We start from the raw sequence: 26,580 nt of genomic DNA, 5'->3' as shown, positions 1-26,580 counted from the left end.
GGAGCTAGGGAATTCTTCTTCTATGTTAGCTTTTTTCCTCAGTTTTTGCCTCTTTTATTTTTCTATGTTGAAAGCCCGAAAGTCGTTTTCTTTTTCTTTTTCTTTCGGACATTTTGAAATTATCACTTAAGAAAGAAGCCGGGCTACTTTAACAAAATACATCCAAAAACACTTCAAATAAGTTGTCCAAATAGTGTTTCTCCAAATAATATGTAGCCGTAACGCGTATACGAATAAAATTGCCTGATCTCGACGTTACTTCGAAATACAGTGCCTACTGTGCAAAAGAATCGGGTACACTACTATATTTTACAAACAAAATCGTTTATCAAAAGCGTGTTTAAATTCATCGAATTCTGAACTAAGACTGAACATAAGACATAATAACCCATCTATAAACATAACCATATTAACAATATTATAACAGAAACTTTTCAACCACTTGCCTAAATTCTTGTAAAGTATCTACGTGTGAAATTCCAAATAACTGAAGTCCGAAAGTCGCCAGCCGCTTTGAATTAAAAAGTATTCCCGAAACTGCTTTATGACTGTACCTGCAAAAGGGCGTCAGTTCACACAATAAATAATATTTTCTGACATTTTTTTTAGATTAGGATGAAAAAAAGGAGGACTTATACATAAAACGCATTAGAGTATTATCACGTACTGAATAATTATTATTGTTTGGAATATTAGAGTTCACAGAATTATCTGAATCATTACTATTTAATTATTTAAATTTATTTTCGTTTTAAAAAAGTATTATCATCAGTAGACCGCTTTTGGCCGCCCCTATTGTTGGCCGCCCGTGTGCGATGCACACTTGGCACACACTCTTTCACAAATCATGAAACAGTAGGCATAAAACCTCATCGGGCTGACCTTTTTGTTTGTTTCTTGATTTGTAAAAGAATAATTTACATTACTTATGAATCATAATACAAAACAGTTTATAACTGTAGATTGTGATAATATCTGCCAATAATCGTTTTATGTTCGCAGGGATACAGCATGGTTTCGGACTGTCATCAGAATTATTTTGGTGGTTATGCCTTACACAACTTCTTGTGATACTTGTGCTATCAATTATATATTACACAACAATTTTAAAAAAGTTTTACTACAACAACAATTATTTGACAAGAGACTATTTGATAAAATAACTTAATTAAATTTATAAATTTATAAGAGAATACAATAGATTTCTTTTTACTTATGGCTTAGTCATGTACAATATTATATTATTACATTTTTCGAATGTGAATAAATAGATTCCTTCCGGGTAGTGGTGAACTATAGTGTTATACATCCTAGGAGAGCCATCTTGCGTCTGATATATAAGTTCTATCTCTTTCATATAGAGTAAACCGCCCAGTTATTGGCACTTTACCGAAAAAAGTTGCTTAAACATAGATTTGCTAATATAGGTAACATAATAGGGGATATTTTGAATTTTTTTATAGTTTACTATTATTACTGAACACAGATTAAATGTCATTTTTTTTTATAAATATTGAGGAAAATAATGCAAAAATGGGTTATTTTAGACATTATATACATTTCCTAATTATTGACAGTTATATTCTAGTTATTGGCACGTAGTAATTGGCAGTGTACTCAATCATTGGCACCCAGTAATTGGCATAATTTTTATATCAAAATATTGATTGAGCATTGAAAAATAAACTGAAACATAAGTACTTACGTACAAAGTGTCATTTATTTATATATTTCTTAAAAACAAATTTTACAAAAACAATATTTTTTATACAAATCGTTTAAGACAAGTTTTACAAACAAAATATATTTTATAAAAATCATATTTTTCAAAACATCCCTTGCGAAATGTTCTGGAACACTTCTGGCATTTAACTCCAAACCTAACCAGGGAAAAGTTTCCAGTACATGTAAAGCATATACCCTTACCCATAAAAATATTATCTTTAGGTGGTGAGCGGAGTTCTGGAACTTCTGGATCAAATCCTAATACTGACAGATTTCTAACGTGATTTTGGAATTGACCTATTTCCATATGTTTTCATGGAGCTGTCGATCATCTTCTTTATTTGAAAGCTTGTTTACTTTTAAGTCCTCTAAAATACTAGGTTTCCGTTGAAATAAAGGTGTTTCTTTGAGTACCTTAATCTTAGTATTTCGTTTAACACTTTTTCCTTACAAGGAATTTTCTTTACTTTTCAGAAATTGTTCTGCTTTATTTTCTAACTTTTTTCGCTCCTTTTCATTTCTTTCGCGTTCCTTTTCCTCTAGTTCTCGTTTATAAAGTGAAGAAGAAATTACAAAACTAGATCTTTGGGTATTACGTATTTCATTACGTTTAGGAGTTCTTGCCCAAAGAAAACAACCTTCCATGTTACTGCTCTTATTTATAGAGTTTTGACTAGTGGAGTAAAATGTTGAAATGGCAGCGGATCCTGTGATTGTCTATCTATCTATATAAGGATTTTTACAGCTATCGCCGCTTTCCTTCTTTCAGCCAACGTCTCCAGTCCTTTCTGTTTTGCCATTCTCCATCTCTAAGGTCTCGTCTTTCTATGGCCTCGTCCACTTCATCTCTCCATGATCTTCGGGGTCTACCTCTTTTCCTCCTTTCTATTGGACTCCAATTAAAAATCTTTGCTATCCACCTTATATGATCTGTTCTTCTCAGATGTCCATACCAAATTAAACGTTTTTCTTCGATGTAGCTGAGTATGTCTTGTTCTACTGCCATTCTTCGTTTTATCTCCTCATTTCTGATGCGATCCATTTTTGTCACTCTGCAGCTTCTTCTCACGAACTCCATTTCAGTTGCTGTGATTTTGGTCCTGTTTCGTTTATTTATTACCCAATTCTCTGCTCCATAGGTCATTATACTGCTTACCAAGGTGTTATAAATTCTCTTCTTTATATTTCTGGTAATCTGTCTATCCCACAGTACCCCGTTCATTTGTTTAATACATGTTCTTGTCTGTGTTAATCTGCTGGTTATCTCTTGCTCGGTGGTTCCATTTTTTGAGAGTATGAATCCTAAATATTTGAATTTGTCAGTGCCGTTAATTGCCCTATTATCGTCCATTTCCAAGTTTCTCACTGGTTCTTGCTCTGTTGTTAAATATTCGGTCTTTTCTAGATTTTTTTCCAGTCCATTTTTTGTGTATTCCTTTTCTAATTTTCGGAGCATATAGCACAGATCTTCTTCATCTTGAGCCGTTACCACTTGTTCATCTGCAAAGCTTAATGTGCACAAGAAGTTGTCCCGGATTGGTATTGTCCCTGTGATTCTTTCTTGAGTATTTTCTGAGTAAAGTGCTAAACTTTGTGCCACTTCTGTATTTTATTCAGGAACTTCTTCCAAAAGAATAACTGGTACAGATTCTATATCGTACGTTAAAGCCATCGCTGTTCTCTTCTCTACTACAGACATATCTTCCAAAAACATTTTATCTATTACAATTTGTGAATTATCGCCTTCTTCATTATTTGGATGTAAAATGTTAAATAGATCAAGTAGTACCCTAAAACTTTTGCTAGTGTTATCAGAGTTTCCATTTTTTCTGATTTCTTTTAAGAGCTGTAAAGTATCTTTATCGCATATGTTGCAAAAATCAGTCAAATTGATTAGTTCTGTTGTGGTTTCGCTAAATTTATCTACGGTATATTTTTTACCTAGGCATTTGCTGTAGTTAATACTATCCGCGATCCAGGGACAGAGACCACACACTCTAAAACCACTTAAGAGAACCGATGGTTTAAAAGTATCTACCGCTTCTTTTAAAATTGGAGCAAAGTTACTCTTACTAAGTTGTTCAAATGAATTTTGTCTCTTCCAATTCAACAAAGCTCTTTTGCACGTACTTTGAAGTTTCAAACTGATTAAAGCAAAAAATAGGATCATAATATACGATTTACCCAAACCAAAACAGATAGTGTCTGGTCTATATTTCAATCAGCTCTAGTAATAAAATCGTGTATATTTTAATTCTTTGAATATTTATAAATCTGACATTGAACTATGAGTCCGAATCGTAATATAAAACGAAAATATTGACTTAATACCTTTTCACCTTTTATTTTGCTGTTTTAGTATTTAGTTAGTTTACAATTTTTTTGAATTTTTCTATAAGGGTACGAATACTACCCAGTTTGCTGATGAAGTCTTTCATGAAAAAACCTGTATCAAGGACTCAGGCCATGAAGACATCGCATGTGACTTGTGTTTTAAAATAAAATGTGTGACGTTTGGGAATTTATATTTTACTAGTTTACATGGAAATATGCTAATTATTATTTTGTTAATATCTAACATAATTATAAAAAATGTCAACTCTTAAATAAGATTAATTCTGTTATTATTTTCATGTAAATAATCAAAGAAACTGGCTTAACCAGAATACTCTTACTAATAATTCGAAAGATTACCGAAAAAAAAAAATAAATAATAAGGACAAGAAACAAAGTAATATATTTATAGATAATTGTATTGCCAGGTCGTCTTCGTATTTTTATATAAAATGATGGTTAGTATTGGATAATTATAAAAAACAAACATCAAAAGAATCTAATATTGTCACCATAGGGAGGTTAGCGTCTTCACAATAAATAACTCCATATTAGCTCCCTAGGTGCTAATTGAAGTCTAATTTTAAGTGGGTGATAGAGTTTGGAAAAGAAATAAGGTTTTGTCTTGTGCAGTCAACAAGTGTATGTCTAAACTAGCACCAAAGTATATTGTAGCAACTGTCAAGGAAAAATTGTCACCAGTAGTATATCTTTTGTCAGATTTAAATGGTTCTGATCTTGGTAAGTGGCATGTTAAAGATTTAAAGCCTTTTGTGTCAGATCAGGACAATAGTTCATTCTCAAGTAATTAGTATATTCTATCCCATGTTTTTGTTTTCGAGTATGTATGTTGATTTGATTTTATCCCTTTGGAATATAGTTTCTTTGATAATTTTGGTACAGATAAACTATTTTGATTGGAGACACATGTGAGAGTCACATTTTGTCGTATGTAGTATATAGGTTTGGGGTTTATATCCTAATTTTTTTGTAGAACCGGTGCCGAATACCTTGTCTCGCTAGGCGTATAGTAGAGATTAGCAGACAACTACCTGTTGAGTGTAGAGCACTCTTTTGTGTTTTGTGTATCGCTTTCGGTTTAGGAAACGAGGTGACATGGTTATGCCTGTCCGACAAATCACTTGTGTTGCTGTTGTGAATTTCAGCCAGGTTCACTGCAGGGCATAAGATTGGCTTCCCCTAAGGCATAGAAACTCATGTAACCTACAGTTTAAGTAGAGTTAAACATTTTAGTCTACTCGACTTTAAAGAGTCTGGCTATCGATGGCACGCTAGCCCATTCCTTGTAACTAATGTTGTTTTTGTTGTTTAATCCCAAGCTGGCCATCATCTTAAATATAATATTAAGTAAAATACGATGAAAAAAGCTTCTTTAATTAGCTAATTCTTTCTAGATTAAGAATACGAGCAAATTTTTAACAGTTTAGTTATATTTTTTACATACATAGTTTAGTTACATTTTACTTTGATAGGAAGGGCGAATAGTGAGCTTGTGTGAGGCCGATTTGTCCTTTAGAAAAATAGCTACTAGATACACAGACGTATTAATACGATTGTGGTTCGTTGTCGGGCATGGAATCAGGAAGGCCTTACTTGAAGAGCTAAAGCTACAGGGCGTGTCAAAAGAGCGGCCCCACACCAAGATCGCCGTCTTAGACTTTTGTCTTATCGGGACCTACTCACATCTGCGTCAACTGCAGACCAATGATTTCGAGTGCATGGAAAGCCTATTATAAGGGAAACCATTAATCGTCGTATTAGAAGTTTTTGATTTATTTCACATCACTAGTTTATTCTACCTCTAAATTCTAGGTTACGATATAATCGGGTGGTTTGGTGCAAAAGACGACTGAACTAGGATCTCGAATAGAATACAATTGTCTTGTCAGTGATGAATTGTAGTGATGTTTGGGTATGAACAAAGGCCGTGACAAAGCGACCCGTGGTAAAAGATGGGTTTTTCTATTTTATATGGCAAGGCTCTGCATTACACTGTTGGAATTCTCCTAATAGGGGGTAATACTTTTAAAAGCAGATCATCTTTGATGTTTATTAGGGGTAATAGGACCGACGTGCGATACATCCAGATGGGTACACATGTTTTGCCTTATAGATCAAGCTCCCTAAACCACTTTTTAATAAGATATTGTGAAACTATATAAAGCCAGAATTACGTTGGTCCATTTAATGATAACCAAATAAAAGTTCATTGCTTTGATTCACTAGATCTCATGATCTTTCGCCCAATAAATACTACTTGAAAAAAAAATTCTTTTATTCATTCCCCTCAAACTAAAGCTCCACATGCACACGATGGAGAGTAGCCTAGAACGAGATCTATTAAGACGTATTTAGAGGAAATCTCAATTCTTACTTAAAAAAGATGTATACATGAAAGAAATATGAATTTTTATGACACGGCGTCGTCAGCTAGTTCGAATGACATGGCAAGCAAAATTTCAGTTCTTTCTGTTAATCATATGATGAACAAAAGTTGGCAAAAAATATATTTTCAAAAATTATATAAAACATTCTTTATAAAGTGCAAGTTTTTCAAGAGATAGAAAATATATCACTGGTAGAAAATTATGAAAACCCACAACTCGACAACACGGTGGACGAAGATTTTTCAAGATATGTTTCTTTTAACTATACTTTATTCGTTTTCAAGATACTGATGATTACAGCCAAACAAACCATCCATATAGCCACAGAAAAGACAGAAGACAATGATTTTTCCGATTCGGTGGAAATTTCATCCAATCGGCAATTCATGGGCAATTCGGCACGACGAATAACTTCATGAATCTAACACTTTCCCTTTCAGACCATTTTCTTTTTGTATTTACTTCTCGTTTTCGATTTTTGGCAAGGAACTTGGCCAGCGTCATACTTAACTTGGATAGAACCTGTTGATACATGTGTACTTGGATGAATAGGTGACATGATCAAAGTAGCTTCCAAGTGATGCGCGCGCAACGTCCAAGCAGACTTTAACCAAGTACACTTGGATAGTGTCAACCCTTTAAATGATTAGAAACATTTTTCAACAAGTAACAAAAACCAAAATTTGTTTAATATATTATTGTTTGTTTTGTATTTTGGCAACGAGTTGCGATATGGAAATCAAAACATCAAAAATAAACTTATTTTATACTTAAATTGGGGCTTATTCCCAATAAAAATAGTAATTAGACTGAGATGCTACAAGAAAATAGCTTCAGAACAATATTTATATTCTGTATACTAATATGATGATACTCTCATTTATATGCACTTCTATCTATACTATAAACGTATTCCATGTACTATTAAACATAATTCAGAATAAGATAAATTTTGTATTATATTATCTTTAATGTCAAAAGTTAATGACACAATAATTCCAAAATGTTTTTTTATTATTGCTGACTAAATAATTTTTCCAAAATTTATATTTATTAGTCGTGCTTTGTCAACCATTAAAAATAAGCAGTATTTTCTGTGTTTTACATCTATTCTTTTCATGAAATGTTACAAATTGTTTTTCGTAGAAAGACTTCTTGTTAAATTACAGAGTACAAATAGCTAGTAAGAACAGATTTGCTATTAGTTTTTAATGAAAGTTCTGCGGATATTCATTAACATGAGTGCAAAAAATTCAACCATATTTTTAATTTTGATTTTGTTTGCTTATGTCGGCAATTCGCGTAAGTATTTATTATATATTTTTGATTATATCGTATTTATTGTTGTATTGAAATTTGATGCAAAAACTAGTGTGATTTCTTTTTGTAGAATACGTTTTGCTTTTAAACATTTGTTAAGGTACACTGATCACACACACACACACACATGTGATCAACCCTGTCCCTAAGGAACATGTGTATACTATTATAAAGTGGGATATACATGTCCGAAGATGAAACCGGTCATACTTCGCTATTGAAGTGGTACCTATCTGACCCCCAGACTTTGCCTCCACCCTTCCTCAGCGGGTGACCTACCTGAGGAGGCTTATGATCCGAAAGTTACTTTGGGTGCTTTGGGTAATGGAACACCCTCTGTTTTTATTGACTGTGGTTTAGCCACCTAACTGTAGGGGTAGCACACATAGCGGCGTTTCTGCCTATTTACTTTACTAACTCTATAGAAGTTACTCTAACTTGACATCGAGACTGGTGTCCCTAAAAAAAAAGCGTGTGGTTCGAACTGAGAGCCACCAGCCTGGGCTAATGACTCTCTGTCCGAAAAAGAGTGTGTGCTCGTACACTCAGCCGTCGAATTGGCAAAATAAAGTTTGTTCTCTTCGCTCCCAGAGCATCCGAGTAGGGTCCGGCTACCGAGCCCATGTATACCGCACATGACTTCGGTGCTCGGAAATCGCGATAGGATCAGCATTCGATCTGCCTGAAGGGCCTATGCCTGACTGCTGGTATGAAAGGCCTGATGAGCTTTTATACTTTTTAATTGGGGTTTTTAAGTTTTTATACGAAACAGCAGATGGCATTCGGTGTTCTGATGAAGAACTGGTTTTGTTTAGACAGTGAGCGATTTCTTTTGTTTTTTTTTTGTCTTAAATACTACTACTAATCTAACTTACCTATGAAGTGTGCATTCTCAAGTGTATAATTCTCTCACTCACTCCGTATATATTTTTTTGGGTTTTATTTTTTTAAATACTCTAAACTAATACTATGTGTGCGTATGTTGGGGTGTGCATTCTCAGGTGTATATTGCCCTCACACACCCCGGTGTCTATTGGTCTTATATACTATTGTTTTAGTCTCGCCAGACTGTGATCGAACTGCTGCAGCCATCCAAAACTCATCCATGGTACACTGATCATTCTTTCATTATCCTTAAGTACTAACACAATAAATTGTTTACATTTATACTATCACACCCCGTCTCAAATACCCCCGTCTCTTTTTTGGCCCCATTTCTTACTTTTTGTCCTGAAATGGACTAATTAAAAAATATAAAGAAAAACTTAAAAAATCGTTTATTATTTTTAGGAGAATATATATATATATATATATATATATATATATATATATATATATATATATATATATATATATATATATATATGCATTAATATTTGTATACATAAATATAAACATAAATAAAAAAATAAATCCGTCATTTAAAAAATTGCAAGACCTCAAGTTGAGCTTTGTGCAATGTACTCTCTGTATACTTTTTTGCACACTCCGTTCTTCTATTTTTTTCTAACTTTTCAACTCGCGCTATCTTCGTCGAAGATTTTACATATTCTCAATTAGTACGGTATAATTGGACTCAAACACTGACATCCAAAGTAAAAGTTATTTTCTAACACCAAATTGTTCTATAATATGTTCCAGATATAGTTCAGTAAAAAGTTACACTATTTCGAGCATCGGTTTTGAGCGGGAGTGGGGGACGAAATCAGTAAATTAGTAGTTTTTTAGGTAATTCGCAAATATTTCGAAAACTCTACGGTCTAGCGTAAAAAAGGTTTTATACAAAAATGTTTTACATGAAATTCAAAACAAGAAAGGTCAAATGCATAATTATTCTAAAATCAACCGTTCCGGAGTTACGAAGGGTTTAAAAGTGGAGCTTTTTCATATTTGTTATATTTTAGGGGCAAATGATAATATCCTAACTGAGGAAACTAATTTTTTTACCAGAATTGTGTTTTGTAAATGCAATTGGCTTATTCAGTGGCCAATGGTATGTTAGCGATAAGCCCTTGAAGGAACGTTAACCCTACCACCTTCTCAAGAGGCGCTACCTTCTAAGAGGAAATAGACTTCCAGAGAGCTAGGCAATATAAAACTGTGGTAGGGAGATATCTACTCTGAACTTTCTGACACTGTCTGATGGCTATGATGGCTATATTGCAATGTGTATCTAGTAAACTTCTTTATCAGTTCAACTAAACTTATTCATCAGTTTTATTTCCCTTCATGTAGAACATCCTCATCTTCTATATCTTCGTCTATAATGGTTGTGAGTCTATTATCACATCCTAGGCAGTTGCTACATATGCTTAGGCAGTTTAGACCACTCTTTCCATACCTACTCTTTCGGATGCATTTATTTTTGCAAGTACACATTACAAGAGAGTAATTTCTCGGGAGCTGCAGCACGTACTGTTGTAATTGGTGTTCGTTAATCTTCTTTTAACACCGCTCTTCTTATTTTCTTCTTCAGTTTCAGTTACTGCTGTAACTGTTGGTAGGGTCTAAATGAATTCTGGCTGGAATATCCTGAAATGGGGGTAGGGCAGCTAACTTGAGCAAATAATGTATAAGCTGCTTTGCAAGAGCCTTCAATTAAGACTGATCTGTATCTAGAAACAATCTAGATCTTATATGTTCCTGACAACAAATATCGTAAGAAGGAAATGTTTTCCAGAGTCAACTGCTGGACTGGAGTCCGCTTTGTGGTCTTTAAAGACTAGAAGTTTACTACGAAGAGCGCCGTTGGCTTGGAAGAATTTTCCCCTTCTTATAGATAGCTAATACCGTGTTACATCCTGTAAATGCCTTTATTAGAAAAAGTATATCCTTCATAATATCAATGCTTGGCTGACAGTCAGCAATAGTGTAGACTTTTTCCTGCTAATTGTATTTCTTTGGTATCACCATTTTCAATTTTTTCTCTGATGGTGCGTGGACAGTCAACAAAACTAATAGGTCCGTGTCATTACCAACAACATAAGCTTCAACAACTTGCTTAGCTTCATCAATAGTTGTTAAAACTATTAATGAGTAAGCGTTACTCGATGCTAGATGAACTGTGCAACCACATTTTTGCAAGTGTACTGTTAGAAGTGAAATAGGACCCATTTTGTTATTAGCGTTAGCTTAAAATTCACTTTGATTTATATTTACAGGGATACAGGTTAGTCAGGGATAGAGTCTTCAACTTTTATTTCTAATGCCAAAATGTACTCTGCGTAGGTGTTCTTCATCTTATGTTTCCTTGCTGGTATTTATTAAATATAACAGTCGCTGTTCCGTTATAGGCAATTACGTAATCTCTGTATTGCTCGCAAATCTCTTTAAAGGTAGCTGAGCGTCGACAGACAACACAACGAAAAAGGTGACCTCCATAAAATGATGATTCTTCTGGAACCAAAATAGTAAACGATAAAGATTTGCTTACTTAGCTCATAAAGACAGATTTGTCGAAAAACTTTTTACTGAACCTAGTTGTAACTGGAGATATAATTATTAAACATAAAAAAACATATCTTTTTCAAATGGAAACTCAACAAAAAGGGTTAGTTAAAAAAAATAAACAAATGTTAAGAAACAAAATTTAACGTTTATCTTTGAGTCACCACAAACAGTTACAAAACATTGAGAACACAAAAATGCTCAAAAAAGACAATACAAAATATTACCACAATAGTCGCAAAATACAAAAATATAAAAAAAACTTACATGTGTCATCTGTTTACAATTTCCAGGAGTTGGAGATACTACAAAAACTTACAAAATTTACATGTAAGTTAACCTTTCTTTTAAAGAAAACAAAACAAATAAATTGACAGTTAAAGTCAAACCATAAAATTTACTACTTTAAATATTACAATTTTTTTTTATATGAAAGCAATTATTACTTTTTTAAAAAAATGTCTGCTTTACTTTAAATTTACACAACAAAATGTTACCTGGATTTCACAATAATACAAAAACAAGTTCCTGAGGTTGGAAACTGGAGTTGAATTCTGGACACGAACACACGAACAAAAGGAAATGGATCTCACACTGCAAATTGGATCGACCATTTGAGGCCGAAGCCGGCACTGAGCACAAAACTTATGACTCTGCCTCTTAATCTTAAACAACCGGAACAGGTATAATTAGACGATTAACTGCTACTAAAATTGATTTCCATTGGTAAGACGAAGATTTCCCTGAAAAGGGACAAAAACAGTAAACTACAAATTCAAATTGAATTTGGACATGACGCTGGAGATCAGATCACCGCTCTTCACCGCGGCTCCAACGAAAGTGACGAAATTATCTTTAAAAATTGCTCGCATAAGTTAGAACAAACGTAGCACTTAGGGTTTAAACTAAACACAACGGAAATTAAGACGTAAATAAATTTGAAAACGCAATATCGGGCGGTTTGAACAAAGGAATATCGAAGAATTTGCGCTTGTGACATAAACAAACAATAAAACGATTTATTATCGACGGCGGCGACCTAAAAAGAACGAAAAAGATTATTTGGGTTTTTAAATTGAAGGATATGAACTAAGAAACATTAAAAAAATTCTTCGTTATTATAATGCATATATAAGGGGATTTCAATTAACACATATACGAGGGGACTTCAAAATAAAATGCTACAACTATAAAGACAATCTATATTTTGCACACTGTTAGAAAATTATTGTGATATAATTACCAATCATTCTGTTTTGAAATATCTTGCAAGAGCTTAGTTTAAAGTTTTTTAAAGAATTTATTTCTAAATCTACTTTTTTGATCGAAAAATTATTTTTTGTTGTAGTGCAAAGTCAATTTTCTAGAAATCCTTTAATTCCTGATGCTGAATGTGGACACTCGGTAAGTATATTATTTACTTCACATCAAAATTTCATTCAATGACCAATTAATCCATTCCAATATGGCAAATATTATAAACATTAGTGTATTTTATGGTCAACTAGATAACTCCCTAAGCGAACAGTTTGCTTCCGGAACAATTTGTCCCAGGAAATGCCATCATTTCAGTATAATGTCTGTTATATCGGAGATATTTTCATTATTATAACCTAAAAAGAATTTCGGATATTTATTGCCAGTGTAGTATTAACTGTAAAAAGCTAGACATTAAAGCAAGAACACATAGATAAGTTACAGTCCTTTGAAATGTGGTGTTACAGAAGGATGCTTAGAATAGCATGGATACAGAAGAAAACTAACACAATAAAAATAAGAAAGTTACAATATCTGGGACACGTAATAAGGGGACAGCGATATGAACTGCTAAGGTTGATAATAAATGAAAAGATAAGAGGAGAAAGGAGTATAGGAAGAAGGAGAGTGTCATGATTGAAGAATTTAAGGGACTGGTTTAAATGCAGTTCTATAGAACTCTTCAGAGCAGCGGTAGATAGTGATGACCAACCTCCGATCGGAAGACGGCACTTAAAGAAGAAGTAGTGTGAACTGCATCTTACTACAATTAAGCACGTACTTTATATAGTATATAATTATATAGGATATCTTCTTCTTAAAGTGCCTATCCGTTCCGGATGTTGGCGATCATCACGGCTATCTTTACTTTATTTATTGCAGCGCGGAACAGTTCAGTGGTAGTCGTGTTATACCACTTTCGTAAATTTTGAAGCCAGGAAATGCGTCTTCTTCCCGGTCCTCTCTTATCATTTACTTTCCCTTGGAGAATCGGCTGGAGAAGGCCGTAACGTTCTTGATTTCTCATTACATGTCCTAGATATTCTAACTTTTTAGTTTTGACGGTCATGAGAATTTCACATTCTTTCCCCATTCTACGCAGGACCTCCACATTAGTAACTCTGTTAACCCAGGATATACGTAAGATGCGCCTATAACACCACATTTCGAAAGCTTCGAGCCGATTCATAGATACAACAGTCAGTGTCCATGCTTCCATTCCGTAGAGCAGAACTGTGAATATGTAGCAGTTCAATAGACGGCATTTTGTTTTTAATGATATGTCTCGACTGTTGAAAATAGTTCTCATTCTAACGAATGCTGCTTTTGCTTTTATTATTCGCTGTTTAATTTCTGTTGAGTGGTCCCATTGGCTATTTAAATTGGTGCCTAGATATGTATATTGCTCGACTCTTTCGATATTCTGTTGGTTGATTGTAAGTTGAGCGTTTAGTATGGGTTTTTTACTAATTGTCATAAATTTGGTTTTCTTTATGTTAAGAGCTAGTCCGTATCTGTTGCTGACTTCTGTTGTGCGATTTGTTAATATCTGTAAGTCATTCAGATTATCGGCAAAAACTATAGTGTCATCTGCATATCTAATGTTATTCAACCATTCACCGTTTATTAGTATTCCTTTCGCACAACCGTCTAAAGCTTCCTTAAATATCCATTCAGAATAAATGTTGAACAACAATGGAGACAAAATACAGCCCTGTCGTACTCCACGTTCTATTGCAATTTTATCAGTTAACTGGTCTTCTATTTTGATTTTGGCCGTTTGATTGTAGTAAATGTTTCTGATAATTCTAAGATCTTTGTTGTCAATTCCAATTTCTTGCATTAGAGTCATTAATTTGTCATGTTTTTCTCTGTCAAATGCCTTCTGGTAATCTATAAAGCATACGTATATGTCACAATTCACATCCCTGCATCTCTGAAATAGCACCTGTACAGCAAAAAGGGCCTCCCGTGTTCCCAGAGCATCACGAAATCCGAATTGTGTTCTTGTTAGTTGTTCCTCACATTTTGTATATATTCTTTTGTGAATGACCTTTAGAAATGTTTTAAGTAAATGGCTCATAAGGCTTATAATTCTATAGTCTTCGCACTTTCTCGCATTGGGTTTTTTTGGAAGATTTATAAAAGTTGACACTAACCACTCTTGGGGAACCACGCCCGTATCATATATACTGTTAAATATATTTGTCAACCATTTTATGCCAACATAGTCCATAAGTTTTAAGAATTCTGAGTGAAAATTATCAGGGCCTACTGCTTTACCATCTTTGGTGCTTTTTATGGCATATTTTACTTCTTCGACTGTAAATGGTGGTCCAGATTCGCAATTGGTGTTTGTTGTAATACCAGTGTTACTTCGTATATCTTCAAAAGTTTTTTCTACGTATTTAATCCAAATATCTCTTTTATGCTCTATTTCCAGTACTATGTTTCCCTGATTATCTGTCAGGAATCCAGTGTTCTTGTGTTTATATAAGCCTGCCGCTTCTTTTATCTTTTTATGGAGGTTAAATGAATCATGTTTTTGTTGTAATGACTCTATCTCTGTATACTTCAAGCTAAACCAATTTTCTTTTGCTGTTTTAATAGCCCTTTTTATTTCGTTATTTATGTTGTTGTAGTAATTCTTATTATCTCTAGCGTTTCTTCTGTCTTCCATCATACATAGAATCTCCTCCGTCATCCATTTCTTTTTATTTGTTCTTTCAGGTTTTAAGTATTTCTCTGTTAGGATATATAGGATATAAAAAAAAGAAAAATGAGCTACTTTGGTCACATACTAAGAAACGAGAAATACGAATTGATGCGACTGGTCACACAAGGGAAGGTGGAAGGCAAAAGAGGACCGAAGAGAAGACGCATGTCCTGGCTAAAAAGTCTGAGACAATGGTGTGGGAAAACGTCAATAAAACTTTTCAGAACGGCTGCAGATAGAGTCAAATGGGCCATGATGATCGCTAATGTCCTTAGGGATGGGGCACGTTAAGAGAATTATATATTTTTGATATTACGGTAACGAGTAATTTCGTACTTTTTCGCATTCATACCTATTTATTTAATATTTTTAATAAATTTTTCAAGAGCAGCAAACAAAAGTAACCGATAAAGTGGAAACAAAAATAATGCAAAAAATAACTCACTAGATAAATCCAGATTAGTTAATTGAAACTTTTGACTTAGATAGCTTCATTAAAATTAAGTTCTTAGATGTCTTAGATGTAAAATTTTTAAAGCTTTACCAGGATATATCAGCGATCTTTCAACTCGGAAATTGTTAAAAAAAAAAAAAAAAAAAGATTTTTAAACACTTTTTCCAACCCATAAATTCACAATAATAATTATATTGTAATTCAATTCGTGTTAACAATTTAAGGTTCCAAGTAATTCGTCTTCACTTGTGGGAAATCATGAGTTTCCGTGGTCGGCTAGAATTTCATTCAGCAATTCTCCTGGTAAATTTTATTGTGATGGTGTTTTGATCAACAAAAGGTACATTTTGACAACAGGCAGATGCTTAGAACCACAAAGAAATATGTAAGTATCATATGTTTTTTATGTTGTATTAGCTGTATTTTAATATACATATTTTAAGTATCTTTTTATAAGAAAAATTTTCTTTCAAAACGTTTATACTAGGCTTTCCTTATTTAATTATGTTTGTCATTATCATCGCCATCTGTTCTAGTTAAGCCCCGAATTTCCTTAGTCTAGCTTTCCATTATTTGCAGCTTCGTGCTAGTTAGACACATCGATTTTGCTGACATACTTATTCACATCTTTCGTTTATTTCAACTTTAGCCAGATGTCCTACCTACTATGGGTATCTAATTTTTATTTCAGTAACTAAATACATCAAAAATGTCTAAGTGACATACCGTTATAATGTTTAATTAGTCAGAAATGAACTTATTTTTAACCAATTATTATCTGAATTATTTTTTTTAAGTTGCAGTACTAATTTTTAAATATACACATGAGACACATATTCTAAGCAATTTATAACTTAAACTAGCACATTTGTTTAAATATTTTTTGAGTTAGAGGCCGTGCCTTATATGGAACGGTAGGAATTTAAGGTATGTTGAAATAACGTCTTTTTTGTGAAAATTTGTTAAAAAATTAAATTAAACTTAAGAAACCTAAACATTTAAACAGTAAACAAATAAGTATAAAGTATTTTTTTCTATGAAAGGAAGCAAAACATGTAATTCATAACCCACTATCACATTTTTGGCATTGCGTTCGTACGGCAAGTAGTCCCCAGCAGATGTTAAAGGACAGGCAAAACCTTTAGGTAGATTTTTGTATTTTAATAAGTAGCATTAAGCTATTTTCCTTCTAAACTGAAGTTGGCAATTTTTTTCCCAATACTTCTGGCAAAAATCCATGCGTTTTTAATGTTGACATCCAACAACCATGTAAAGATGGAAAACCACCATTTTTTCCTCTAATTCCAATCCGATACACATTGACATTAGCATCCATCTGATTAGTGCCTCCCATGTAATTGTTATATTGGATTATAGCGTCAGATTCGTGGAATTGCTATCTTTTTCTTATGAGAAGCACACTGTTTGCTGACGTTAGAGGAAATACCCCATTAGATGCCACAGTGACAACGGAATTGTCTTTCCATCGTACAACCCTAATCGAATCATTTTTTGATACACTGTAGTCGTATGTTCCTCTATCAGTCTTCTTCATTTCTTTTACCGATTTTAAAGGACAAGTATGGAAACTTGGTTTTCTCTAATTGTTCCAGTTCCACCGTAATTATGTTCTGTCATGTATATAAGCAAATTCGTAGACGTAAACAAATTATCGAAATAAAATCTAAACGGTAGCTCTCTGCCTTCAATATCTAGATCATTTATAAGTAATATGAGAGGTGCTGTTGCTTTATTCATACTGTTTTTAATCATTCTCATTGGCGTTTGAAGTAGATCCTTGGTATACTTTAAAATTGATCAAATATCCTTTTTTAGTGTCGTGAGACCAAAATTTGTACCCAAACCTATTGGTTTGCCACGGAAGTATTGTTTGCACCCATGGCGACCAAAATATTCAATCATGGACCCATCATAATCAATTTCTCTTTCGAATACAAAATATTTTATTAATCTGTCTTTCAGTAAATTCATCAAAGGTCGAAGTTTACATATTTTATCATCTTTGTATAGGTTTCTGTTGTCACTGCAGTGCACAAATCTCATAATTTGGTCAAAAAGGTCACGTTTCATAGCTTGTTATTTATATCATAGCTTGGTATACCATATTATTTCTTACAGCTTTACCTGAATCCCAAAACATTATTCTAGAAGGAAGATCAATATCCAGAAACAATGAGTATACCAAGAAAACATCTTATTTCGCTCACTGTAATCTTTGGATTCGGACAATTTATGAATAACTCATATGTATTACTTTCATTCGCTAAATACTCAACCACTTCATCATCAAAATTTTTTTCGAAAATATCCACAGCTGTCATATCTTGATATTGCGTATATTTCTGTACTCGGAAATTATTGTTCCTCAGGGTATAAGCCAAATCTGTATCTTTTGCCCAATTACATATTTTGTTTTCTTTATTTTGTTTTGTGTGAGAAGTAGTTGGTAAATTTCCTTTTCTTCTTAAATTATCTTGGTTGGTAAATTTTCTTCATGCTGTTTAGAACTTATCCTTCTACCGCTTAGAGAAACAGCTTCGGCTTATGCTTGTAACTGTTGACTTGACAAATTGTCTAACAAAGCTTCAGTCTTCCTCAGCTGAATCTTCATCTGACACATTGTGTCAGATTCAATGATATCCGTAAGTTCTTGAAGAACTTAAACTAAAAACTCAACTAAAAAAAAAACAGACTCGTTTAGCCTAAAGTGCCATATATGGTAAGCTAATAAACAAAGGCTTATAAAATAATTACAAAATATAAGTATTAAACTAAACTGCAGTTATCAGACCATGCTTTATACCTGGCTTTATACTCATTTTTATTCTTACAACATTTTGAACATTTTTTAGGTTATTAAACTGTACATATACCATGCACAAAATATTAACTAAGTGTACACTATCATCTAGGCAACATAAAATACTAATATGAAATGAGGTTTGCAAACATCTAAAACTTTCAGAAAATCTGAAATTAATTTTTAAATACAGTACCATTTTCTGTAGCAGATATGGCATGCTAGGTAATAATGGGTTAATTTAGTGTGATATAATTTCTCTGTAGTGTGTATCTTGGGTCATATCAATATTAATACCCTTTACCGACATGTCCTGCCTAAGCCTTTTTTTTGGTCTTTCTCTCCTTCTACTTCCAGAAACGCACAGATCAGGAATTCCTTGTATTGGGTGATTAACGTCTTTACATTAAACATGAACAAACCGTCTTAACATATGCTCCATCATCTTGGCAATAAATGATGCCACCCGTAGACGTCCTCTAATGTACTCATTCCTAATTTTATTCTTTTTTGTGACTCCACTTATCCATCTAAGCATTCTTATTTCCGCCACATACATTCGTTGTTTCTCTTTCTTTTGAATCGCCCAATATTTAATTCCGCACATCATATCTGGTGTTACAGCTGTTTTATAAAATTTTCCCTTCAGCTTTATTAGAATTTTCCTGTCTCCCAACATATCACTCGCTTTTTTCCACTTTATTCACCCAGCCCTAACTCTACTGCAAGCATCTCCATCTATTCCCCCATGACTCTCTAACACCGATCCTAGGTACTTAAAACTATTACTTTTGACAATTAGTTCACCATTAAAATATATCATTGTATTTGTACTCTCCATCTTTAAAAGCAACCAAAAATTTTAAACCAGTTTACTCAAGAGCCTTGTCTTCACTGTTCCAGTTTTTGTATTTAAGTCGCTTTCACTATTTTCTACCAACACTACATCATCAGCATGCATTAACCACCACGAAGTATAAGTCTGTGGTTTCACTGCAGTATCGTATCCTGCACGACTTAGCCAATACACCACCAATGAAACAAAAGTGCAGTATTACCCCACACCCGCTTGCATTTTTCTGTATAGGACAGGATACCTACTGTAAAGACTGTACTATATAAGCCAATGTATTGTTGCCGGTATCCCGTACTTTATTCGTGATACTATAACACAAAAGTCAATAGAAAACATCTTGTGTTTTCTTCAGCAGCGTTAATTACACTTTGACACCGCCTTGGCATGCTTAAAATTAAATTATCAATTTCGTTTTAAACAATAAGATCTATTCGTATGTATACCGTCTCTCTTTCTCTCTCTCTCTCTCTCTCTCCTTATATATACATATATATGAGAACATATACCTATTATTATAACGTTTATATATCATCACATTTCATTTTATATTATAGAGACAAAATTCGCTTAGGAGATCACAACTGCCTACCTAGCGAAAACTGCCACCAAAATGATTACGTTGATGTCGATATCGAAAAAGTAATTTTACATCCAGGTTATGGAGTTGAGGATGGTCTCACCAAAGATAATATTGCTTTGATTCGGTTGAATAAAGATATTAAATCAACTGGTAAGTCCCAAATATTAGAGAATAACGATATCTGATAGCTAAATAATATATATATATATATATATATATATATATATATATATATATATAATATATATATATATATATATATATATATATATATATATATATATATATATATATATATATGTTGAAATGATATTGTTTAAAAAATTAATTTATAAGTTATATACTAGATAATATTAGATATAAAAAGTATTTCGTTATTTTAATAAGTTATATACTAGAGAATATTATAAAAATTATTTATGTGAGGGCATTTTTAAGAAATTAGCATATAAAAAGTATTTTTTTTATAATTATAATATTGTAAATATATTTAAGTGAGCCATGTGCATAGACAACCAACTATACATTTAAATGACGGTTGAATAAGAATTTACGAATATAAGTGGGGTTATAATAATATGTTAGTTTAAAAATGTTTAGTTTATATATAGTCACTGATTTAAGTTTATATTCTGATCTGAAAAGCCTAAATGTCGATAAAATTCTGGATAGAAAAGTAAGGAATTCTCTAGATCACCGGAGATGGCTTTGTTTGCGAAATGGACTGTTCCAGAAAATTCAGACATGTAGGAGATGGAACAAATCGAACATGATTTCTGGCCAGATGATTCTGGAACATGGAAAAATATATAAATACCCGGTGATTTGGCATCAGTTATCAGTGATCAGTTATCAGTTATCAGTTCAGTTACAGTTACTATGAGGCCAGTCAGTTAGTAAGAAAGTTAGTTAGAAGATAGACATTTAGTTAGTGAAGTCAATTGTTCAGTAAGTTCAAGATAGTCAGAAGGTCCAGATATTCAATATAATAAGTTCAATGAAGATTAAGAAACAGTATAAAGATAATATTATTGAAGATTAAAAATTATGTTATGTAAAAATGGTAATTGGATAATGGAAGAAAGTATTAATTGAAAATTAAAATTATATAATATATTTGGTGATTGGATATTGGTATATTAAAAAGACGAATATATGCTGTTAAGAAGAAAAATATTTTAAATTGGTGGAAGCTGATAATTGGAAAAAGTAATTTCACAAAAATAAGGATAACCGAGGCTGAGAACGAAGACATTGAGTGGTGATTAAAATCTTTATTTTGGAGAACATTTTCATTTAGGCATTCAGTGAAAGAAAGGTACAAAATTTTGTTAATATAAATTAGTTAGTGTCATAATTATTTCAATTTTAAAGATAGTTTAAATTTTACATTGTCTATATAATTTAATTAGTTTCATAAGAATTTCAATTTAAAGATAGTTTATTTTAAATTTTGCATTGGTTATGTTAGATATATATGTGTGTTTCATAATAGATATAATAAAGATAATTTAAAAAAGTGCTTACAAACTAATTCTTTGAGAACCGCCATAAAAACCCTATATATATTATTAAAGAACACTCACTGCTCATCATTCACAAATAAAACATCATAACAATATATATATATATATATATATATATATATATATATATATATATATATATATATATATATATATATATATATATATTATAAGGTAAAATTTTGACTGGTAAATTACAAAATACGTGTAAAATAATTACATTAAAAGTAATTGAAATTAGCTATGTAAATAGATGCAGAAAGTCTTTTCTTACATAAATATCGTTGTGATTTATAATATATTAATGACACTATAACGATGTTAAGTAGCATCTTCATTGAAGTTATTATAGGTGCTTTTACACCCATAGTTGTTTTTTAACCATGAGTATAAAATATTAGTTTAACTCTGGTGAAGACTAAGCAGTTATTTTAAAATGTAAAATAATTAAATCGTGACTAGTAAAATTGTTGTCGAAAATTAAAGTTAAATGTTGGGTGTTTTGGTACGAGCTAGACCAAAGGTTGATTATAATCATAACAGTTTAACAGTAGTTTTTACGACTAGTTTTAACAATACAAAATTATATTTTGAATTATATGAAAAATTTGGTATATGCTAATAATGTTGGAACATTTTTTTAGACAATATTTCACCAGTCTGCTTGCCAAAACTGAATGAAATAGCTAAAGCTGGTGACAAAGTTATTGAAATAGGATGGTCAATGGCGAATAGCACGTATAATAAGAAATTGAAGACGGAGGCTACAATTAGTGATCAGCTAAAATGTTTTAAAACGTACGAGCAAAATTTTGGTGTCAAATTAACTAATTTTCATTTATGTTCAGAAGGCTATCCTGAGGACAGGTGTGCAAGTAAGTACTTATCAATTAATGTAATACAAAACAATACATAAATAATTAACGGATACCATTATAAAGTATCCGATACTAAATTAAAAATTTGGCAACTTTTACCAAACTTCATAAAGTATTAATTATAGATGGTATTATAATCTTCTATTAAAATTTTACGTATATGTGCCGTAAAAAAATTTGAAAAAACTATCACAAATATTTAAATTTTATCACTGTCGATAAAAGCTTACTTAGTAGAGTTGCAGTAGCGAGTCCATTCTGTACTTTAAAAGTGCAATGGAGTATTTGTGCTTTTCATTCGTGAAACTATGTTAGGCAATTGTCTTAATTTATCTATGGTATCTCCTGTTTTCATAGATATCATCGACTCATTTTATGCTACTCTCACAGCAAAACCGAATAACACGGAGGCGGTGCACATGACCAAAATATTCCAACTTTCTTCTCTTGATGGTGATCAACACCTCCCGTTCTTTGTTTATTCTTCGAAGAACTTTACTATTTGTTACTTTGTCTCTCCAAGGTATTTTCAAAATTCTTCTGTATATCCAACCCCAACAATTATACAGGTATAAAACTTTTATTCTCTATAAAATGATGTGTGTTCGTTGGAGAATTAAATAACGTAACTCTGAATGAAATGCACAAATTTATTTAGATGTTAACAGTTTAGGGTATAAAACTATACTAACTTAAGAATTACAAACTATCCTAAAAACCTCTCATAGTTCTTGATAATATCGTAAACACCTCGAGATACTCAGCGTGGATGTTTATCATCTTCTAAGTAGTCTGAATATTGAGATAAAACACACACACACAGTGGCGTGCTCGCCATAACACCTCCCTCCTGAAGACCGAAGCTGGGGTGTCCAAGAAGGGCTTCTTTTGCAGCTTCGAAGTTTTGACTTGTAGTGAAGAGCCTCTCATACTCCGTACAGGGCAGTTAGGTTCACATGGAACAAAAAAAAACCAACCGGCAATAACTTATTCTACTTTTGTTGTTATGAGAAAGCCGTAGATGAAGTGTACCACAAGGTAATCGAATTATATATTGCAGTCATTATTGATTAAAATTCCTTTATAATATGGATAATTAAAGCTCATATCTACTACTTGTCGTGTTACACTTCAACTTCGTTTAGTTAATCGCATCATAAAATGGTTTTACATTATTAAAATGAAATTTTCGAAATGATATACATTTCTGTCATTCTCATCGTATAGATATAAAATATTCTTATTGTTAACGTCTAAGATTTGCTCATTAGAGTAGGAGAAATTATTTAAATTTAAGTTAGTTTTAATATTCTCAAATTCGGTATATTCATTTTGTTTTTGATGAACATGGTTTAATCGAATTCTTGGCAGAGCTTCTAATTTTAGTTTACCTACTTACAATAGTATCGATTTTTTCAGTTACGTCAATAACATTATTACTTCGGACTTGATGTTCGTGTATATTATTTACACTAAGTATATTATGTTCCTGATCAGATTGAAACAATGGGATTTCCTCGCGATTAGCAAATAAAGTATTTAAACCAAAGTCAATAACACATTTATTCTTTTCTAAAAAATCATAACCAAGTATTCCATCAAAAGGAGAATTTATGTCAACTATATAGAATTTTTGAACACCCGAAAATAACTTAAAGTTTACGCTCTTTGTAACCTGAATTGGTTCGTTATTAATACCAAATATTTCAAAATTTTCATGATTAAAGTGATAAGAGTCTAAAATTTTACCTGGTTTCAATATTGATATAGCTGCCCCTGAATCAATTAATAATTTTATATTCAAATTTTCAATATGCGCGTAAAGAAGCGGTTTATTTGCTACTTGGTAAACTGTAACGTTGTCAGCGGCACTTGTTCTAAAAAAATCCTGATCAACTTCGATTTCTATTTCTTTTTCTGAACTATCGTTGTCGCAATAGGTATTATGAACAAAATTGTGAGATTGTGGTTTACGATAACAGTAGATGAACAACACGGCCACGACTATCAGCATAGGGAAAACAATGTGTTAGAGAGAGACGTCAGTTCGTGACGGCCATGACTATCAGCATAGGGAAAGCAATGTGTTAGAGAGAGACGTCGCATTTCGTGACGTCCGAGCGCGGTGCGCGATCCTATTTTTAGGTGGGTCGTACGGTGCGCGAACCAGATGTGCGGTCGGTACCTTAATTTTTCACGTCGTACGGTGCGCGAACCAGATGTGCGGTCGGTACCTTAATTTTTCAAGCGTTGCATTGGGATCTCGTAGATATGAAGGGCGCGGCAGACCATTTGAATTTTGGAATTTAAATAAAACAAGATAAACAATATAATTTTTTTATTAAAAGAACTATCACTAAGAAAGAACACAGCATTCTTTATTCGTATATAATTACAATTTTGTTTAACTTGAATTTTGGAATTTAAATAAAACAAGATAAACAATATAATTTTTTATTAAAAGAACTATCACTAAGAAAGAACACAGCATTCTTTATTCGTATATAATTACAATTTTGTTTAATAAAGTTTTTAATTGTTTTAATAGACCGTCTTCAGGGCAGGGTATTCCAAAAAGTTCCCAACTAAACGTTCCTGCTGCTACAACTTTACGTATGTATTCGCTGTACTTATAATAGGTATTGTTTTGAAAAAAGTAAATAAACCCATCCGTGTACCTGAATGCTGATGTTATTTTATCAGGTATTCCGGGGAATAGATAATTTATTGGACCACGGTTTAAGACATCTCCAGCTTCATTAAATTCAGTGAATGAATTATCATTGTACAATAAATATGTTTGACCGCTGTTTGTTTGAAATAAGGCATTTATTTTGGTTCTCGCAGGTATAGAAGGAAAAGTAAAACTTTTTTGAAGTTTTAAATTGGGGAAAGATGCAGCGTAATACCTATTATTGCTTACAGTTATTAAGTGTCCCTCGGAATTCTGAAAAACATGTGAAACTTGCGTAGACCTCAACTCCTTAGGGAGATAATCGGTAATTAATTCTGGATGTTTTGGAAGACGCATTTCATTTAAATCAAACTTCCATAAATATTTGTCAGACCCAACGTACATTCGATAATTTGGAAACTGTGGAGATGTGGCTAGAAACATAAAATCGGGATACTGAATTAGACATATGTTTTTTATTGCAGGTGTTTTCGGCAAATAGGTCCCGTTTTTTAGTTCAGGTGTATTCGGTACATAGCTCCTGGTTTGCGCTTGCGTGACTGGTGTTGTTGTTGGTATCGAATGTTGTTCTGTTTGTCCATATAGTATGCTCATTGCCTTTTTATCATCATCACCAAAACTTGGCACATCTTGTTGATACCAAGCATACATAATAGACGAATCACTATTACTATGTTCCAGTCCGAGGGAATGACCAATTTCATGCATTAGGACAGCCAAAAAATTGACTTCACCATCAGGAGCTCTACCATTTCCTACATACCACCGTTCATTAGCATCAAGATGAATTTCGGTACACTCACCGTTTGCGCTGGGATAGTATGCGTGGGCCAATACTTTTCCAGGACCATCGAAAGTAAATGAACATTTAGAGGTTCCTTGACAACTTGCTCGAAAATTATGATTATTTGGCACCACAGTTATAGTAATATCCGGTTTTGAAGAAGGTATTATTACTCGTTTAAACTTTAAATTAGATATTTTCTCCCATCTAGCGAAAGCTTCTGCAGCAAGATTTATATAACTAGGATTACTAATAGCTTGAGGAAAATACCAACTTAATTTCGTTTTATTCCACTTCGAATGAATTGCATAGTTATTGTCGCCAACAGAACATCGAGGCTTATTCATCAAATTCATTGTGTCATTATTTAATGTTCCGGTCACCGGAAGATTGTATCTTTCTTGAAATTCAACTAAGGCCACATCTACACTAGAAATAGCATTACTTGACGCATTTAGATATCCGAAACGCATTAGAAAAGAACTAGCATACTCCAGAGTGCTATTTTCTGCACACACAGTTACAGAGAGCAACAATAAGACATGTAAACAGACAAGCATCTTGGTTTATACTAATCCTTAAAATGTTTAATTAAGGTATTTTATACAAATTATTAAAAAATATTTAAAGTAAAAACGTTGAAAATAACGATGAAAAATAAATGTTAGCAGAACATTTACATACCGCGTGCTGGGAATCTAATCTCAAAGTTATTTACGTAAATTATTAAGAAATAATTAAACGTTGAAAATAACGACGCAAAATAAATGATATCAGAA

The 26,580-nt window shown here is 32.6% G+C and overlaps 2 protein-coding genes across 2 annotated transcripts; one reads left to right on the top strand and one right to left on the bottom strand.

Moving 5' to 3' along the window:
• Window positions 1-7,521: 7,521 nt before the first annotated feature.
• Window positions 7,522-24,375, top strand: LOC140446676 (CLIP domain-containing serine protease B4-like). The gene is made up of 6 exons (XM_072539270.1): window positions 7,522-7,769; window positions 12,583-12,638; window positions 15,886-16,046; window positions 19,893-20,068; window positions 22,089-22,319; window positions 24,263-24,375. Exons 1-6 carry the CDS (start codon window positions 7,679-7,681, stop codon window positions 24,373-24,375), a joined length of 828 nt encoding a protein of 275 aa, XP_072395371.1. The 5' UTR covers window positions 7,522-7,678.
• Window positions 24,376-24,816: 441 nt separating this feature from the next.
• Window positions 24,817-26,274, bottom strand: LOC140446675 (stromelysin-1-like). The gene has a single exon (XM_072539269.1). It carries the CDS (start codon window positions 26,272-26,274, stop codon window positions 24,817-24,819), a length of 1,458 nt encoding a protein of 485 aa, XP_072395370.1.
• Window positions 26,275-26,580: the final 306 nt, after the last annotated feature.

Source organism: Diabrotica undecimpunctata, chromosome 7, assembly GCF_040954645.1.
Source record: "Diabrotica undecimpunctata isolate CICGRU chromosome 7, icDiaUnde3, whole genome shotgun sequence".
Classification (NCBI taxonomy): Eukaryota; Metazoa; Arthropoda; class Insecta; order Coleoptera; family Chrysomelidae; genus Diabrotica; species Diabrotica undecimpunctata.
The sequence above is the reverse complement of the archived record's forward strand: the minus strand, read 5'-3'. Positions and strand labels throughout refer to the sequence as shown.